We start from the raw sequence: 19,474 nt of genomic DNA, 5'->3' as shown, positions 1-19,474 counted from the left end.
CAGATGGACGCGATTTTAAATATCGCAATGTACACAAGATGGTAGATGGTATATGTATTGTTAATGTATTACTTCACAACTAAATGCCAGCTGTTTTTACACATATGTGGAACAATGAAAGTAATTTTTGTCAACACCAGATCAACCTTGGGGCAGAATTGAACCATGTCAAACAATCGGTTTCTCAATTTATTTCCAGGGAATGGGTTATATCCTTATAAATAATGGTAATATTGTGGTATGAATCTATGTATACTTTCTTTTAAAATATACTTTTATTATGCTGGATTCAAGTGACATTTACATATTACATGTCACAGCGTTACCTCAGTTTTGAAAACATTTTCCCCTGAAAGAATATCGTCATATTGTCAGAAGATTTTCTCCATATCACTCAACACTACTTAAACCTGCAGCCAATCGAATCAGGAGCCTGGAGTGTCCTGCAGGGATTGTCGACCACTCGAATTGCAGCTTAATCTCATGATGTCATTGAATATGGCATCATGAGATTTTAGTGTCAGGGCTATATTTCTGGATATTTTAGAGGCTGAGCCCAGATTTAATATATTTTAATTTGACTGCAGATTAGATTTTTCTTTTTTAAATCAGCCCTGTTTGACTTGTGTGCTCACTTTTGTGTGTGTGCCTGTTTTGGTTGTTGCATGGCAACAAATGCTCTTTTAAAGTCACTCATTTTAAGGGGCTTTCCCTGAGTGGGTTCTTTCCAGCGGTAGCTGGCGGTTTCGATGCTCACTTTCCAAGAGCTTCAGTCACTGTTGTGTTTACAATAAAAGAGGTTACAGTGCGCCCTCTGAGTAGTGCTACTTTTTCAGGACAGGCTGTGACTCGCTATCGGAAAAGTGACAAGTTGGGCCAGCTGGGGGCTTGCTGGTTAGCATGCCAATTTCATTTTAAGGAAAGTGATAGAACTAGAAGCAAATTGAGAGTTGATATTGATGAAAGTTTGTTCCATAACTCATGATGTTTCCTCTTACACAGCAGTTAATGCTAACCTTAGCTATGTAGCAATAGCAAAAACGTACACACGGCACCTTTAAAGTGGGGCTGCATGTGAATCGGTACAAGTGAAGATGTGCAGAAGCACACCCTGATTTTCTGGTTTTTGCAGCACTGGATTCTGCTGGTGATCACTTTCAGGGTGGACAGGGACTGACACGAAACTACTCGAGATGGCTTGAAGACAAACATTACAATGCAAGAAATAACTTCTGATTTTATTTTATTCTTCGTCCTGTTTTGTTCTGTATTGGTTTATATCATGACAAACATATGGACTATGCTGCATGAAAAAGATCCACATGAATGCTCTGTCTTAATTAGTGTACATGTTATCTATAGTTCTACTGTTTTGTTCACACCGGAGCATGGACTTCACACTGTATGTTGCCAGGCTTCTGGTGCAACCTGCAGAGTTGTTGCTAATGTTTTGATAATATTACCATGTGTAGGCTAGGAGCTGACGCCTGCCAGGTCAGTTGATTGGTAGGGTGGGGTATCAGCTGATGGACTATGAGATAGTTGATCACAAGATACATAAATGTATATTTTGTATTTTTTTAAAGTGTCTATGTTCAGGACTTTTGACAAATTTGTTTGTGTATTGATTATGTCATGTTAATAAATATTTTTCTTTTATTTATAAGATTGCTGTGGTAAAGTGTTGTCATAATTCAGCAAAAAAAACACAGGAGTCAACTGGGAAAATTCAAATTAAGTCTGAAGATTTGCTGTTTTTAAGATACACACATACAAAGTTCTTATTTATAATATATTCTTATTTATATGGCCTCAAACTCCTACATGCCATTGACTGTTTGACTCAATAAATTAGGTTTTGTTTGTAGTTAACTGGAATTTAATCTTCAAAAGTTTTACAGTTTTTAGTGATTGCTGTCGGAAGATATAACTATTTAAGACTTATATTAACACAAACATTCCGCTTACTTCTGCTTTAACTCTCACTTCAGCTTCTTGGTCTCTGAACATCACAGTCACTCAGTTTCAATGTTTAATTTAATGATAACTTCTTGTGTCCAAACTCCCTCTAGTGTGGAAGATAAAACCAGTGTGTTCTCACCAATTGATTTAAAGAGAGATCACCAGCTTTTATACATAACTTTTTACTTAACTAATTGATCAGTTTGAAAACAACCGATGAATGGAAAATGAGTGAAGTTACTTGAAACCCATGTTCTTCAAAATACATAGATGATACTTTTGTCCAAGTTAATCCTATGTTTTTTCAGTCTAAGAGGAGAAGATCATATCAATACCACTTGCTTGAAACAGGGAGTTCTTGGGACAGGGGTCTGTATTAAGAGGGATTGGGCAACTGATTTGGAAAGGCAGAGAGAGAGAAAAAACAAGTTGGAAATACAGTATTGTATGATAATTTTGAGTCAAATATAATTTAAATTAACCCAGTGATATTAAAATTTTAACACCAAGTTTTCACCGGTGATTATCAATTTTGTTATTCTGTTGCTTCAGTTGCTGCAAATTCTTGCCTATCATGAGATTTTCAGCAAAGCTGCAGACACAAGTGTCCAAAGAAGAAAGTGACTTCCGGTTGGCCTTTCAAAGTAAGTGTCGCTACTTAAGTTGGACTCGCGTTCCTTGTCCGTCAAGCAGTATTTTTTGGATCCTGTCTGTTCAGTGGAAACAGAGCCCTTCAACAGAAAGTAGCTGCAGTGCGGTTTTACGCTGTAACTTCATCTTATTAAAGTTGAATGTGAATACTGTTTCCGGTGTGGTTAGTGCTTCCGCCGGCGAGCGTGACTGTAATTACAGACGGGGTCGATTCGAAACGCAGGAGAGCCAGCAGCATCTGTCTGTGAGTGTCATGCACCATAACTTGTATTTATTTATCATTCATTTTGAATTACATTAGACCTAGGAAACATATATGAGGTGTAATTGTTTGACTATGCGCGCGTGCTAATGAGGTTTGGTCCCCTCCTCTGAATGTTTGACTTGGCTGCATGCATCCACAGCAGCTAGCTACGTTAGCTTGGCTTGCTCAGAGGAGAAAGTGTTATTGCGGTCGTCTTGACAGCTCGCTGGAAATATTGTGTCCCCTTCGGTTGGACAATAAACAGTCTCGCCGCTTTGTCCTGATAAAGGTAGCTATATGGTCCGCAATAATATGTGCTACAGTGTAAAAAAAAAAAAAAAAAAGCCAAGGTTAGGTTATCACGCATGTGGTGTTATCAGGTGTCAAGAGACGTCACGACAAACTCTATTTAATTATGTCAATATTCAAAGCTGCTTTGCTTTTATGCTTGTGCATATAAGGTGACTGAAAACATTGAAACATGTTTTGAGTCAGCAGGAGTCGGCTTTAATATTATAAGAAACACCGTTATTCCCTAAAGAGCGTATTGCATATAACAAATAGCATGAGCACTTGACATGACATGATTCGCACTGTTTCATTGAAACGACGTTGTCCTGGGTGGATGTGTCCAACGCTGAGCGTTTCTAAACACGTGAGTCTTCAAAGAAAAGTTTGAAGTTCTGTCTAGAGACGCCTCTATAAATAACATTTTTTTCAAAGCCAGGCTTGTTCCTCTCAATAGGCACAAAGTGAACGGGACACAGCTTTGCAAAGTAGTGTCAGGCATGGGCGTAAGTTATGGTGGGTTTAGGGGGGTCATAACCCCTCCAAAAATCTACTCCAGCCAATATGAAACCCTAAATAATCATAAAATTGCAGTGAATAAGATATCTACAAGCTGGTGTGAAGAACCTGTTGTTTTTACAAATGTATATTAATTTGCAAGCAACAAAAGTAACTAATAAATGTGTAGCTGATTGCTAGTTTGCTATAGGTAAAGCTAGAGGAGGACGCCACAGAATCAATGTGCTAGCATTCAGCTGATCTAAAAACTGATCTGCCTTTATCTCTCAAGCAAATTCGGTCTTTATTATTAATGACAAGGTGTGTGTGTGCTATGTTCATAATGCCTCTGAAGGCAGGGTAACTGTTAGCCTTGTCATAGCCTAGCTGCCTAAATCACCAATTCTCATTAGGTTATCCGCCTGGTAAGAAATAACATACGTGGTGATATGATAAATTGATTAATATAAGCATTCGTCCTGTCAAATCACCACAACTTGACTGACAACAAAATGAAATGCGTTAAAAATAATGGTGGGAGATGACTGATGACTGATTTTGCACTCTTCATCCGCACTGGGACACATGCTGACTTTATATGGGATAAGATTGTAACGCTCCCCCCCAATGTAACCACATAACGCCCTCGGTTTCAGGCCTGAGTTGTCATCCACAGTAAAGAACTGTATTGAGTGAGTCTGTGATGATTCCTGTTGTACTGTGCATCAAAGTGCAGTGTAACTGACCAGTTGTTGTCATGTTGTGACTTGAAATACTGAAACTTTCTCCTCCCCCCCCCCCTCCTCCTCCCTCTGCCTGTCTGTCAGTAGTCTTGAACTCGGAAGTACAGCAAAAAAACAAAAAAACAAAAAACTGAGCCGGGATCGGAGAAGATTTGTGTCTCTTACTGTCCCGATTCTTCTGAGATGGACGTTGGAGTGTCCAAGTCCCACGTGTTTCTCAACTACAGCCCCAGAGCGCTCCTCTCCCAGTGAGACACGCATCTGCATGGTGGTGCTGTGTGCTCCCCCTCGCCCCCCCCCCCCCCCCCCCCATAGCTGCGTGGTGGTGGTGGTCCCAATACTCTTCGCTGTTGGCTTACCTCCAGTGCATTCTGTCCTGTATGTGAGTCATAGTCATAGCAGTGTGATGTTAACGGCCTCAGAAAGAATTGGATGCAAGTATTCGGTGGTCGGTAGAATGGCTGGAGGTCGTCCAAATGCAGTAAATGGTATTCCGTGTGTGCAGTGGCTGCTTTCAGTGCATTACGTCCGGCTGCCGGGGTCAGGCCAGCTGCGGTTTGGCTTGGTTGCATTCATAAGAAGAGCAGTGCTGTGTGTGTATGTGAGATATAGCCTATGCTAAATGTTCAAGCATTTAGAATCCTACATTATGTGTGTGTATGAGACTGCTTGTGCACGCTTTTTGGGCTAGAGTTTGGCAAATTATGTAGTCTGGGATGTCATTGTCATAGGCTACATGGTAAGAATAAGCTGAGGTGGTTCTCAAAGTGGAGTCTGTGGACCTCCATGGGTCCCGAACAAAGATACAGTAGAAAAAAGTCCATTTAGCACCTGTTCTTGAGCTTTCAGTCACATTCCAGAATGAACTTCAGCACTCATAGATCTCAAGACCTCGCTACTAAATGGACTACTTAGTGAATTTGTTGCCAAGATCAAGAATGAACTTTTATCTGACCTAGTGTTTACTTATGTTGTTAGTCAGTAGTACTAATTAAATTACAAGCATCTTCTCATATGCAGTTATATGCAAAGGTCTGTGCTCCTCTGGATGACTCAGTTTTATTTTTGAAGTGGAAAGAAGTAAATATAACCCCTGTAGTAAATGCACTTGTAAATGAATCTTTGTCTAAATATAAACATAATTTTAATTTTATCAACGTTAAAGGTAAGAAGATTAGATTAGCACATGAAAAAGTCTGCCCCCCCCCCCCCACCTCATTAACTTGTTCGGCTTTAACTGACTCCCCACAACTTGTAAAGGCGGCTCATGTTTCTGAGAAACACGAGCCCTTAAACCCCGTGGTAACACTCAACAACCACAAATGACTTTGTATCTTGTGTTTAGAGTCATGGGGAAATTAAATTGTGCCTAAAAGAGAACATACAGTAAATGCTTCTAGTCCTTCATAGACTGGGGGTTAGTGGTGCATTTCAGCCTCTTGTGGCCAAAATGAGTATTACAAAAACACTCAGTTGGTTATAATGCTGTGCAGCTGCATGGCAGCCAGCGGCACAAGACACATTTCTGAAGGACATGGGGCCAAAAGTGGATTCCATTAAAATTGGAACCGAAACCACTTGAAGAGACACAAAGTGCTGTTTTTGGAAGCTTACTACTGACTCAGCAGGGTGCTCTAATGTTTGCACATACCTGTTTGGACAGATTATTTATTTTTTCAGTTAATTAATACAATAGTAAGTTTGCTTCAACCTTTGTAAGAAACATCTGTTTGCCTAAGGGGTTCTATTTATTTATTTATTTTATTTAAGGAATTTAAAAAACATGTACTACGCTCAGGGGTGCGCAAACTTTTTCATGCCACTGTATGTCAGTGAGACAGAGTCCAGTCATTTTGGGTTCCACAGAGAAACCTAATTAATCAGTGGTCTGTCATATAAACATGTTTGAGAACACCAGGTCTACAGTTTCCATCGAGGCTGGCTAACGCTTTGATTATCTGTGCTGCATGAGCTGCCGAGCAAAACACCAGCACACACCATTAGTTACATCCCAGTCGCCGTGATCTTTTTTTTTTCCTTCTTCTTTTCTTTTCTACATTTTCCAAAAACAATAAAAGATGACTGACTTCTTCACCGACAGGAGTTTATAAACACGACAGTAGACAGAAGTACATGTTGAGAGAACAGTAATGGGCTGAACATCACCAGCAGAAGGAGACTTGTGTCATGTGTGTGTTTAGGTGGAGCGTCCCGCTGGGTGCAGCACGGCGTGTCATGGACGCGGTGAAGGAGAGTCACAAGAGCACCATGAGTTCGGGCAAAATGGTGGCCCTGGCTGCGGGGCTGTCTGTGGGGGCCACGGTGGGCTACATGGTCTACCGCCACATGAGCAGCACTAACAACAGTGAGTATCTGCATATGTTCATTGATAATAAATAATAAGACATTATGTATATTTATTTTCTAATGATCGTTGTGCATGTCTTCAGCAGGTCAGGGGCCCGACACGGAGGTGTCCAAGATGATGCTCCCTGTAGAGGTTTACAGGAACATGTCCAGATACCAGGCCAAGTTTTTGGAGGTGGTGAGTTCTTCAGTCCCTCATAATGATTTATCAACAGATAAAGGAAGTTAAAGTGGAGGTGAAAGTAGGTATACATTCACATTGATAGGGGCGTCGTTTAGCTCAGTCGGTAGAGCAGGCGCCCCATTTACAGAGCAGAGGCTATAGTCCTCGCTGCAGCCGGCCCCGTATCGAAACCCGACTTGGGCGGCCCTTTGCTGCATGTCATTCCCTCTCTCTGCCTCCGCATTTCCTGTCATTCTCCACGTAACTATCAATTAAAGGCAAAAATGCCCCCAAAAATATACTTACATAAATATATTTACGTATATGAATCAAATACATTTAAAAAAATAAAAAACAAATTCACATTTATATAAAGAGCTGACTCGACATTTGTATTCATACAATTGTTCCTATTCTCAGTTATTCTATAGGAAAATTTTTATTAAATATTTATATAAAATTTTTATTATTTTTTTATTATAAAATTATTATATTTTTTATTATAAAATTTTATGAAAACCAGAAGCATTGAGTTTTGAAATATAAAATTATCACCTGGAAAAAAGTTTAAATGAACCAACAATTTCCTTTAACAGTTTATGAAATTCAATTAAAATTCAACTCATTATTTTGACAAATATTATTATTATTTGTCATTCTGAAATTTAGAAGAACAACATTTTACTGTGATGTGATTTATACATTTTTACCCTGAATTTATTGGGCAAAGAATACGGTCGGACGTGTTTTAGCTCTCAGCCTTCTTCAGCATGTAGACAACATTATTAACACCTGATATAGTGCAGCAGTGAGGACTCGTCAGCGCTAAGCTGATTCACCTGTGTGAAGGGGGGATGCACATCCATAGGTCACATAACCCACTGTCACACATCACAATAAACATTCAAAACCCACATAAATACATAGGCTATGTTCAAATGCCAAGACAGGACACATTTTCAGACATTAGGGACGGTTTCTATAATTTTTTTGTGTAATGTTTTTTACTGTGCACCTAGACCTGTGGTTTTTAATCTTTTGGAGTTGTGCTGATATTTTGCACATTTTTAAATTAATTTCCCCCCACCCCCTCCTCCCCCTCACCTTTCACATGTGTCTCTGTAGCAGGAGGACTAAACAATTTCCACATGATGGAGTCGGTCATGGAGATTTGATGTTGTTTCTAAGATTTCTTGTTTATCTACTTGACACAATGAACACTTTCACATCCTCATTACTACCTTCATATCAATACTTGATCTGTTTACAAACAACAAACTAAATTGTTCATTGGTTGATATAATTGGATGGCAGGGAGGGAGTTTTGTCCTGTTTTAACCATGTTTGACACCAGTCATATCACTCAGCTGTCTCTCTCTGTTTCAGGTGACCCAGAAGTCTGGAGCCCATGTGCGGGTTTTGTCAGACACTGGGGAGGCCGGGTGTAAGGCAGTGTGCTTCCTGCTGCAGGGCTCCAAGGAACAGATTCTGCTGGCCCGCTGCATCCTGGAGAACCTGGTCACAGACTGTGAACCGGTCACAGAGACCTTGGAGGTTCCTCAGACTGCCTTTGGACGTATAATAGGTAGCTGCTAGATGCCTACAATGAATATACTAACCTTCACCTAATTGTTGCTGATAGCCGCTGTGTGTGTGTGCACGCTGCAGGTCGTGGTGGAGGGAGTCTGAAACTGATCATCAGGACCACAGGAGCCAAAGTAGCTTGTTCCAAAGAGAAGACTCACGGTCCTGGGGCGAAGGGTAACGTTACAATCACAGGGACCAGAGAGGAGGTGAAACAGGCCAAGGTGAGTTGGATCCACTGTGTGTGTGTGTGTGTGTGTGTGTGTGTGTGTGTGTGTGTGTGTGTGTGTGTGTGTGGTGTGTGTGTGTGGTGCAAACATGCGTGCGTACCGTGCGTGCGTGCGTGCGTGCGTCTTTAATACATCACATCGTCATAATAATTGTTATTAAAGAGTTGCACACCTGCACTTGTACATTAAAGGGATAGTTCAACATTTGGGCAATGATAGTTCAACATTTGGGCAAATAATAATCCCTATAGTTTTAGGAGTAGGTTCGTTACCTTTAATTGTCAGTGCAAGCTATTTTTAGAACGGTGGAGCAGAGCCGCAAGCTGCTCAGAGCTACGCTACGGAGGCTAATGGGATTTCTTGGTTTCCCTCATCAAACTCATCAAATACACAATCCAACAACTCCAAAACGCTCTTGTTACAAGACGTTTTAGAGGTAAATTCATGCAAAACTGCTGATGCGCAGTCCCGTTGGGGGCAGTTTTTCGGCAAGCAGTCTCTGCATTTGCCTCGAAAACAACTCTATCTCGCAACTTTCCGTTGAAGTAACTTAATTAAATATGTTTTATGACTCCTCATGATTATATATAGATTTTGTTACTGTATCCTTAATATTATTGCTGCCGTAAGTTATTTTATTCTCCTAATTATCCTATCTGTATTTTTATTCTATTCTATTGGAGCTACTGTGACACAATAATTTCCTGCAAAGCATTAATAGAGTACTATTCTATTCTATTCTATTCTATTCTATTCTATTAAGAATCACTGTATCTACTGCTCCTGTGATCTCTGTGCAGGAGCTGATTCTTGAGAAAGTCAGAGAGGACATGATGGTGAGGACGAAGATCTCACAGTCGTCCGCTCTGCGCCAGAGACGCGGCCACACCGCTGTCAGTCAGAAGCCAGACGGCACAGAAACGGAGGCACCAGTTGGTTTGAACAACAACGGCCCCCACTCCCAGACAGTGAAGAACGGGCACATTCACTCATGTGGAACCACGAGAGAACCAGAGAGTATTTATGACAAGTTCGAGGAGCTGAAATTCAGCAAGACTGACAGCAAGGAAGATGAGAGAGAGGAGGAGGAGGAGGAGGAGGAGAGTCTCTCCACAGACTCTCTCTCTGAAGTTTCCAAATTTGAAAGTTGGTTCACTGTCTCTAAAACTATAAGTGTTAAAGACTTTACCCTCACTTTAATCTGTCCTTGAGTTTCATCACCTTTGCTCTGATGTCTAGTTCCCAGTCCAGACCTGAGCTTCCAGCCCGATGAACATCTGGAGGTTTACGTGTCTGCGTCGGAGAACCCCAACCACTTTTGGATCCAGATCCTGGGGGTTCGCTCCCTCCAGCTGGACAAACTGACAGAGGAGATGACCCGCTTTTACAACAGCGGCGACAATGCAGTCAGTACCCGGCTTACTGTCTTTTTTTTAGAATTTTTTATACATGGATCATTTTTGACAGAGAACAGCAGAAAGAATTTAAAAAAAAACTGTCTCTACTGTCCAGGAGCAGAGGGTGGAGACCATCGTGGTGGGAGACATCGTGGCCGCTCAGTACCGAGAACACGGCACATGGAACAGGGCCAGGGTGCTGGGAGTCCTGCCCTCTGGACTCGTGGACCTTTACTATGTTGACTTTGGGGATAACGGGGAACTGCCCAGAGACAGTCTGCGCCGAATGAGGTGAGAGAGAAAATCATCCACCTTGAGGAGTCTGAGTTAGACCAGTTAAAATGTCTCGCATTTATTGCCATGTTTCCTCTCCATTATCTTAATATCTTATTTGATATTAAGTTGAGTGTTATGGTTGCTTTTTAGGGTTATGTCCACACTACTGTGTCTATGCGATCTCTGTTCATACTGGCACACCTGAAAACACATATACACAACTATGTAGTGTGGACACCATGAGTAAGGAGCCAGGAGAAGCAAATGCTTTTAGAATTTAAAGGGATAGTTTAACATTTTGGCAAATTGGTCCATTGCCATAATCCCTATAGTGTTAGGGTTAGGGTTGTTACCTTTAATTGTCGGTGCAAGCTGTTTTTAGAACGGCAGAGCAGAGCCGCAAGCTGCTCAGAGCTACGCTACGGAGGCTAATGGTATTTCTTGGTTTCCCTCATCAAACTCATCAAATACACAATCCAAGAACTCCAAAACGCTCTTGTGGACAAGTTGTGACCTGCACATTCACCACGCTATGAGATAATAACAGAACAAGACAGAGTTGTGTCGTGGAAATTCTCTGTTGCTGGTGAAGAATGAAATAGAGACTTGCCGGCCGACATGTGTTTATTTCCTTGCAAGAAAAGGTCAATTCATATCCGAGTGATGGTAAAGAAAAGACCAAGATAATGGGGAGACCTAAACATTTATACTTGAGGAACGCCCCTTCAGGTATATTCCACACCCCTTTGTCTACTGCAGGGGTCAGCCCCCTACTCAGGATATCTTTTCAGGTATTGGCACTGACATCCTGGAGTGTGATTAAGAGGTCTAATCAATGCACTTTAAAATACAAAAGGGTTTGAGTATATCATGAGGAAATGAGAGGTTGGGTGTCTCTGGAACTTGATGCAATTACAAGGTCTAGACATTAGAATACACAAATGGGTGACAGACAAAAGAGGATCTGATACCTTGGAGGGAAAGCAGGGGGTAGGGACGTCACAAGTGATTAAAACAAAGGAATATTCAAATTTACCATTACAATTGTTTTCGAGGTAAATTCATGCGAAACCGCTGATGCACGTTCCCGTTGGGGGCAGTTTTTCGGCAAGCAGTCTCTGTACCAGAGCGTTTTGGAGTTGTTGGATTGTGTATTTAATGAGTTTGATGAGGGAAACCAAGAAATTCCATTAGCCTCCGTAGCGTAGCTCTGAGCAGCTCTGCTCCACTGTTCTAAAAATAGCTTGCACTGACAATTAAAGGTAACAACCCTAACCCTAACACTATAGGGATTATGGCAATGGACCAATTTGTAAAAAGGTTGAACTATTCCTTTAAGACCTAATGGTGTGGACATTGCTTTAAACTGTGAGTGAACATTAGTCTCAGTTTGGTCATTTGAAATGTTAATCTCGGAGCTTTTCTGTAAGCCTCGCCCCACTACAGTATCATCATCATCCTCTTATCACAGTTCCCACGCTCAACAACCTCACTATTGTTACAACTTTTTACAGCAGCACTGTGAGTGCAGACTAATACGCACTGCAGGACCTTTGTACAGAATCCAGCAACAGGTCCTCCAGTTCAGGCAGCTCAGCGATAAGTCCACCGCTCACTGGGAGCTGTCTGTGATGGAGACTTTAAAATGTTTGGGCTTCTCAAAGAGAAAATCAGAACTCTTTGGAGATGAGTCTACATCCAGTGAGTGCACCGAGTCAGTGAAGAGGCAGCAACAATACAAAGAGGGGCAAATTAAACAATTTTGTGTGTGAACAACCTATGATATTATAGCTATGATGCCATATCTGATGTGCTTGATATTCATGTGTGATAAAAAAAATTTTTTAACTCCTTTGCTTTTGTTACATCACATGGAACTGAAAAGGAGACACAGTTGTATAATTAATGTATCAACAACAATCTCATGTCTTGTTTAAGGCCTCATGTCATGAGTTGTGAGCAGCGCATCCATACTGAGTTTTAAATATCTTGTCATCTCAGGTCAGGAGATGCTAATCAGATATTTAAGTCTTCATTTCTCCTCTCTTCATACACATTTCACATGCTCTTTTACATAACAATTCACCATTCTCATCCATTCATCTGTAAATTTAATCACACAGCAACATATTTACGACTCCATAAACAATACAGAGATGAATGATTGGTCCTTCCACCGTAATATAAGAGATAAAATCTATAAAATACTAAATAAGAACTAAACTCTCTAGAACAAGAATGCTGGGGTGCGTCTTTATGATACTGAAAAACCTTTACAAAAGGGAAAAAAGGGGGAAGGGACAAAAAATGACAAAAAAAATGGTCATCCCTGTGTGACATGTATCCTTTCAAGCCCAGGGCGAGGTTTTCAGTGCATCTGCAGATTGCATGTTATTGTTCATGGCAACAGAGCTAAGTCATTAACAGCTTTTGCTTTTGCTGCATTAACATTTCAGGAGCGACTTCCTCAGTTTACCATTCCAAGCTATTGAGTGCAACTTAGCTGGAGTGAGACCGAAAGGTAAATCTATTGAGTTGATACCTTTCATCACACAGGCACAGAGAGAGTTCATTCTTAATTTCATGTTATTAGTCTTTGTTTATGCCTTATTATTTTGATATTTTCTGAACCGTGTCGCTGTTCTTCAGGCGAGGCGTGGACTGAGGCAGCCCTGGACGACTTTGAGCGGCTGACTTACTGTGCACTCTGGAGACCGCTGCAGGCCAAACTGTGCAGCTACTCCCACTCAGAGGTCTCCTCCTGGCCCACTGTCAAGCTCTATGTCAACAACGACGGCAAGGTCAGAAAGATTTTTATCACTTGTATATCTGTGTTTGGTTCCTGTCTCCTGTTTTGTTTTGCACACATCGTGTATTTCTAAATGGGAAAAAATAAAATAAAAATCTATCCCAGACTGTAGATATCGGTGAGGAGCTCACACGACTTGGCCACGCCATCAGCTTCCAGGAAGTGGTGAACGGAAAGACTGAGGGTGACCATCTTGGCTGTCTGCAGAGGATGCTGGTGAGTCACTGAGCACACAGGACATAAATGATTAAAGGTTTTAACTAAAGTGTTTTGTAGAACAACACCAACGGGTTTAAACTGAGGCCAGTACTTTATACCTGCGTTGGAGAAAAACAACACTGCAACATTTTTAGGCTATAGTGTGATTCATAATAAACATCTTGACAATGTGATTTAACCAAGCAAGAGAAGAGAAACAGCAAGGCGAATTAATGCCTGAAAACAATTTCATCATAACTTTTTCTATCTCCCTTGAGAAACAAGCCACAACTCATCCAGTATATCCATTAGGTTGCTCACCTCTAGTGCTGACTAAGAAAGAAACATTGGTTATGGATCAGTTCTGCCATAAGTATTTGATCAAACTAACACATCTGCCTGGACCTCAAGATCAGCAGGTGGACAAAATCTTTACTTGAAGTCTAACAACTTTATCAGTGCCATAAAAGTCATAAAAGTGGTGAATTCTCAATTCAGGGGTCTTTGTTTCTGATTTGAAGGAATAAACAAATACACAGTAATAAATGAGGCTGTATATTGTAATTTAATACATGTAGCCCCAATTCAGATGTTTACACGTAACTGAATGAGTTATTATTGAAGAACGTATGAAAAAGAGGTCAGAATAAGATGTGTAACGTCAATGTGAATAAAAAATCTAACCATTCACCCAGAATTCAGAATTCCCAGGGAGCGGCTGAACTGTTGGGATTTAAAATGAATAATTCAGACACAGTCCAACATCAGCTCTTATCACAGGCAGCAGAAATAACGTTCAGCCTACTTTTACAGCATCGTCTTGGAGCCGAGCTGTTTTCTGTTGGATCTGAATTGGCTCAGTTGTTGCTGCTTTAATTTGCAGCACCTCAGTGAAGATGCTGAGATTTGTCAAGCGATCATTCTGACAACAGAGCGGCTCAGCTGACAGCCTTACCCCAGGATGGAATGACTAGTGTTAAGATTAATAAGGGCTCCCGTAGGAATATAGTTGAAATATATAAAACTTGTGAGCAGTCACGGGACCTTGAATGACAAAAGGCAAAACCGAAGGGGCAGTATCATCAGTGAGGGTGTTTTGGTGATCTGTGATTTGACCTAGACAAACAAAAAGTCGTAAAGAGTTGAAGAGTGAACATTTTGTCGAAGGAAGAGCAGGATGAGGGACAAAAGGAGACACTCTCTGGATTAGAACTGAAACCTCAGTCAGTGGCTGGAGATGTGAGGAGCTAGAGAAGTCAGCGCTGCAGAAGGTTTCACCCACATGTGAGAGTGTCTCTTCAGCTACTTCTGACATGTGATGTGTAAATGAGGCGGCAGCCTGAGGCCGACTGTGTGTGGTCTGTCTGGCAGACGCCTCGTTGTACAGGTCCAACTACAACAGACAGAAGGAAATTAAGCTGAGAGCAGGAGGAGAAATGTTCAAGGTTGACCCAGCTGTTTACTAATGGGCAGATCCAGACGGCGCTGAAACCTGTCTCCACTGCTGCAATATCCCGTCAGTCCAAGACTGTAGCCTCAAGTGGAAGTCTTACAGATGGACACTTGATTGTTCTAATGGAAGAGAGTGCAAAGTTCTTGCTGTCGGAACATTGGCAATGTCCGATCAAACAGATCAGGTCATTTTTATGGCCGTGCTTTTCTCTGAACTAACTTTGGAGGATGCTGAAAAACTCTGCCAATAATATTTGTCACAACAATCAGTCCTTGGAGGACTGTGGTACAACAACACAACAGACTGTTGACCAAATGAGGGGAGTCAGTCTACTAGTTACTCAAGGCAATGGATGACGGACAATGGGAACTTTATTAAAAATACACAATCTGCCCTTGAGTCATAGACCGTTGAGGCTGAGGGAGAGAGAAAACAGCACATCACTATGTGTTAAAGTAGTAAAGACTTCCCCTTGTAAAATCGAATCTGTTTCCAGTTCCATTGGCGTTTTTTTTTCTCAAATTTCTTTTCCTCGAGAATCACAACTGAAAAGCTCAGAAAGAAAGTTCCCTTCCCTGATATTGATATAGAAAGCACTGTTTGGACCTTTGTTATCTCCCTGCCCATGCTAGGAAGTGGTTGTGTCTCTTCAAAAGATAAATTTGACACTTGACATGTGATAAATTAATCCTGAGCATGTCTGAAAGGGTTTATTGTGGATGTGAGACGGACCACTTTGAGTCCAAGGAGTGAAGGTCTTTAAGAACCCACCAGTAATCTCCTTGTGGAGTCCATGTTTGAAAGAAGGGGTGTCCTCATTTCAGATACAGGAATCTCCAAGGCCAGACAAAACTCGAAAGGGTCGAAGGCGTTTGGAAAAATCTACATAGTACCAGTATATCAGTTAAAGGGATATTTCAATATTTTGGCAAATTCGCCTATTGCCATAATCCCTATATTCTTAGAGGTAGGTTACTTTTAATTGTTGGTGCATGCTGTTTTTAGATCGGCGGAGCAGAGACGTAAGCTCTGCACAGCGCACGGTATTTCTGGGCTTTCCCTCATCAAACTAGTCAAATACACAATCTAACACCTCCAAAACGCTCTTGTGGACAAGTTGTGACCTGCACATTCACCACGCTATGAGACAATAATGTTACGAGATGGAGTTGTTTTTGAGGTAAATACGTAACCGGAACTACAGTATTATTCCACAGCGTGGCGAATGTGCAGGTCACAAATTGTCTACGAGTTGGAGTTGTTGGATTGTGTATTTAGTTTGATGAGGGAAACATAGAAATACCATGAGCCTCCATTGTGTTAGCTGAGCAGCTCACGTCTCTTCCCCGCCGACCTCAAAACAGCTTGCACCGACAATTAAAGGTAATGAACCTACTTCTAAGACTATAGGGATTATGGCAATAGGTGAATTTGCCAAAATGTTGAAATATCCCTTTAAATCTGAAGGCAGAGGACACCGTTTAGTCAGTGCCTGCCTGGACAGTTTGAAAGTATCCTTCAGCTGCGTGAACAAACCCTTGGACAGCTTGGTTTCTTTTGGTCTTACAGGATGACGTGATAGGAGCGTCGTCAGAGCTCAGTCTGTCCTGTATCAGCCTGTCAGGTGAGTACGGACGTCGCGACTGAACGATTGACTGGAAACCAGTAACAGGTCACTACCACCACGCATGCTCAGAGCAGTAATGCAGATACTAGAGGATTGGAGAAATGGTGATGTGATTGATATGATATATAAAAGGCAGTTTGACAGCATCCGGGGTTGCCGAGATGTTGAGAGTTTCAGATAAAAGCTGAAGAGGAAAATGGAGCGTCCACCTGACAAGGATGTCACATTCAGCTAAGACTAAATCAAGAAATTCAACGGAAAGATGGAACCACGGCCTTCCCAGATGAGGCAGAAACAGGAAAGAGTTTCCCATTAATGCTTTGACTTAGAAGAACAACACATCTCTGTGACACGTGTGCATTGGGAATATTGTCATCCAGATGTTTCCTCATTCTTCGTGGTGACACTGGCTCTAAAAAATGCATGCAGCACTGCAGGAAAAGAGAGAGAGAGGGGCGGGAAAGCCCCTGTCACAAGCTGGACCTGAGGCCGGGGGTGTTGGAGCTCGTGGTTGCACTTAATATCGATATAGAAAGCACTGTTGGAACTTTTCTCTTCACATATAATTGCATTAAACCACAATGTGCATTCACTTGCAGACGTCTTTGCATTGCTAGTAAAAACACAACAAATGTAACTTTGCTGTTCATGTTTGTTTAAACCAATTCTTCTTTTAAAGGGACAACGAGGAGTTTCTATTTGGTTATAAAAAAGTCTCATGTTAATGTGGATGAATCTCCGCTACCCACACTTGTTAATGGCTCCATTTTCGATAAATATATCGTTTTGTCTCTATCGTTATTTTGTTATTATTAGTGGCTCGACCAGCATTTCTTTACTTTCGGTTTCGTGGCGAGTCATGAGAATAACGCAGCCGAATTGCCATTTATGGTCGGAACTACGACGTATGTGCAATTCTTGATGAATGAAAACATGAGTCCGTCTTGCGCCGGTCAAAGAATTTCACGGTGCGCGCGGAGGCTCATAAATGTAGTGTGAAAACGCTTCGCTTTTCCAAAACACCTCGTTGTCCCTTTAACATAAATCTTTTCTAATTAACATTTTTATATAAGTAGAATTCAATGACTTTGGCTAATTTTACAGGGTCACTAATGGCGCATTTCCACTAGCACGGCTCGGCTCGATACAGCTCGGCTCGGTTTGGTTGTGTTTCCATTACAACTGAGTATCACTTGGTGCCTCCTCGACGTGGGCGGGGTCGTCATAACACGGCTGCGCGAAACCGTTCCGTGTGGTGCCGTCGAGCTCCCTCTGAATCCTTTCTTCGGCAACCAGAGTCAGGAACGTCTGGACCTCCTCGACCGACCTAGGAGTGGATTTCTTCTGAGAAGCCATCTCGTGTTCGAAGTCAAACAGCAGTACAAACTGAAGCAGTAAAAAGTGGTGTCTTGTCTTGAGTCTTGTTTTTATTTACATTCTAGTCGGTCGTCGCGTGGTTATGACGCTTCCAGTGACGACACTCATCGGCCAATCAGTGGAAGGCAGTCGGCTGACGTCACGTTTTAGTAACGCTTCGGCTCGCTTGGAACCAGGGCTGAGGTGATACCAAAAGTGTAACTGGTTGCAGGTACTGCGTGCTAGTGGAAACACGAAAAATAGTGCTCCGAGCCGAAGCGCGCTAGTGGAAACACACCATTAGTAACACACCCACAGAAGGTTTTTACCATCTCCAGGTCTTGTCATGTTGACTCCATGTCTGCTGGATGTTGTTATGGATGTGAGATGTGGGGCCAAATTAAATGTCTGTTTTGAGCATGATGTTAAGTCCTGCCTGCATGGGGTAAAAAAGAAAATTATATTCTAGCTGAACTGTCTTTAAAATATAATAAGATCACCAGTGCGAGCAAGGATTCACTCCCAGCTTTTTTTTGTGGGTTCTTCTTATTGATTTGGAATTTATTATATTAAGTTTCTCTCTCTCTCCCTTTGCACTGTGGTGTATTTAGAAAAAAGTGTTCTGTCTTTTACTGCTGCAAGACCAGCATCTGAACCACTTTTCTTCATGTCCCTCAGAAGTCGCCTCAATCTCAGGAAGTGTCGACGATGTCATAGAAGACGAGCTTCTCTGAGACCAAAGACGTACATGATTGCCAAGGTGTTGTGTCCTTTCTTTGTGACTGACTTAGGTTTAACATTCTGGGTGTATAAGCCACTGTATTTATAAACATGATGACCTCGCCTCCCTTTTTCTCTTTCAGCACTGACCATCCATTCCTCAGCATCAGCTCCAGTGAGATGAAGGGGACATTTCCTTGTCTGACCCAGCTCGGCCACATTAACTCCTCATTCTAAAGCCTTACCTACCTGATAACTGTGCAACAGTTCTTCCAGCCATATTCACTTTATCATTGTTACTTCAGCACACAATGAATTCTTTGTTTTTGCCTTTATGCTGTTCTGCATCTAATTCAGCTTTGCTTAAATGTGTCATTGCTATATTTTGTGTTCGGGAAATGAAGAGAGTGACAAAAACAAGTCTGACAGTATTATTTTTGGAAAGCACTGTGATATGAGCCAGTGGAAGCAGAGGGCAGCTGGTTTGCGGCCAGTAATGTCTTTTTTTTTCTCTACTTGGTATGCATATTAAGATTATGACCTATGTATTAGGCTTCGAGTTATCATATTTGGAACTGACTCTGTGCAGTATTATTATTATTATTGTGGTCCTCAGATTGTGTTCAATATCAAAATGTGGCATCTACTGTATTGTTAGCTAAAGACAGAAGAAAGTGTTAGTTTGTCTTCAGAGCTATATATAAAGGATTTATTTTATGTCACAAGGCTTGTCTGTGTTTTTCTTTGAAATAAATCTTGCATTATGAATGTATTGACAGGTGAGAAAGGGAAAAACCTGAAGAATGAGTGGAGAAAGAGAATGACAGCAGGGGATTGTAGAATAATGGTATCCATCCCTCCTGTCCCATGGAGCAGTGAAGTCGTTCTGGTGGCTCAGTATTTAACTG

The 19,474-nt window shown here is 41.5% G+C and overlaps 1 protein-coding gene across 4 annotated transcripts; it reads left to right on the top strand.

Moving 5' to 3' along the window:
• Positions 1-2,806: 2,806 nt before the first annotated feature.
• On the top strand, positions 2,807-19,291 carry tdrkh (tudor and KH domain containing). 4 transcript variants are annotated; one of them, XM_085762084.1, is made up of 14 exons: positions 2,807-2,857; positions 6,588-6,751; positions 6,840-6,931; positions 8,303-8,501; positions 8,585-8,724; positions 9,531-9,876; positions 9,970-10,136; positions 10,243-10,418; positions 12,860-12,924; positions 13,053-13,204; positions 13,318-13,428; positions 16,433-16,487; positions 18,525-18,606; positions 18,710-19,291. In XM_085762084.1, exons 2-13 carry the CDS (start codon positions 6,622-6,624, stop codon positions 18,578-18,580), a joined length of 1,689 nt encoding a protein of 562 aa, XP_085618210.1. In that variant the 5' UTR covers positions 2,807-2,857; positions 6,588-6,621; the 3' UTR covers positions 18,581-18,606; positions 18,710-19,291. The 4 variants fall into 4 exon arrangements, with proteins under 4 accessions (XP_085618210.1, XP_085618207.1, XP_085618206.1 ...); XM_085762081.1 differs by lacking the exon at positions 2,807-2,857 and adding an exon at positions 4,476-4,634; XM_085762080.1 differs by lacking the exon at positions 2,807-2,857 and adding an exon at positions 4,476-4,634 and having other exon boundaries at positions 6,837-6,931.
• Positions 19,292-19,474: the final 183 nt, after the last annotated feature.

This window comes from Trachurus japonicus, chromosome 19 (genome assembly GCF_045865225.1).
Source record: "Trachurus japonicus isolate A0001 chromosome 19, Traja_1.0".
NCBI classification, from domain to species: Eukaryota; Metazoa; Chordata; class Actinopteri; order Carangiformes; family Carangidae; genus Trachurus; species Trachurus japonicus.
Note: the sequence above shows the minus strand (reverse complement) of the source record. Positions and strands in the feature narration are given on the sequence as shown.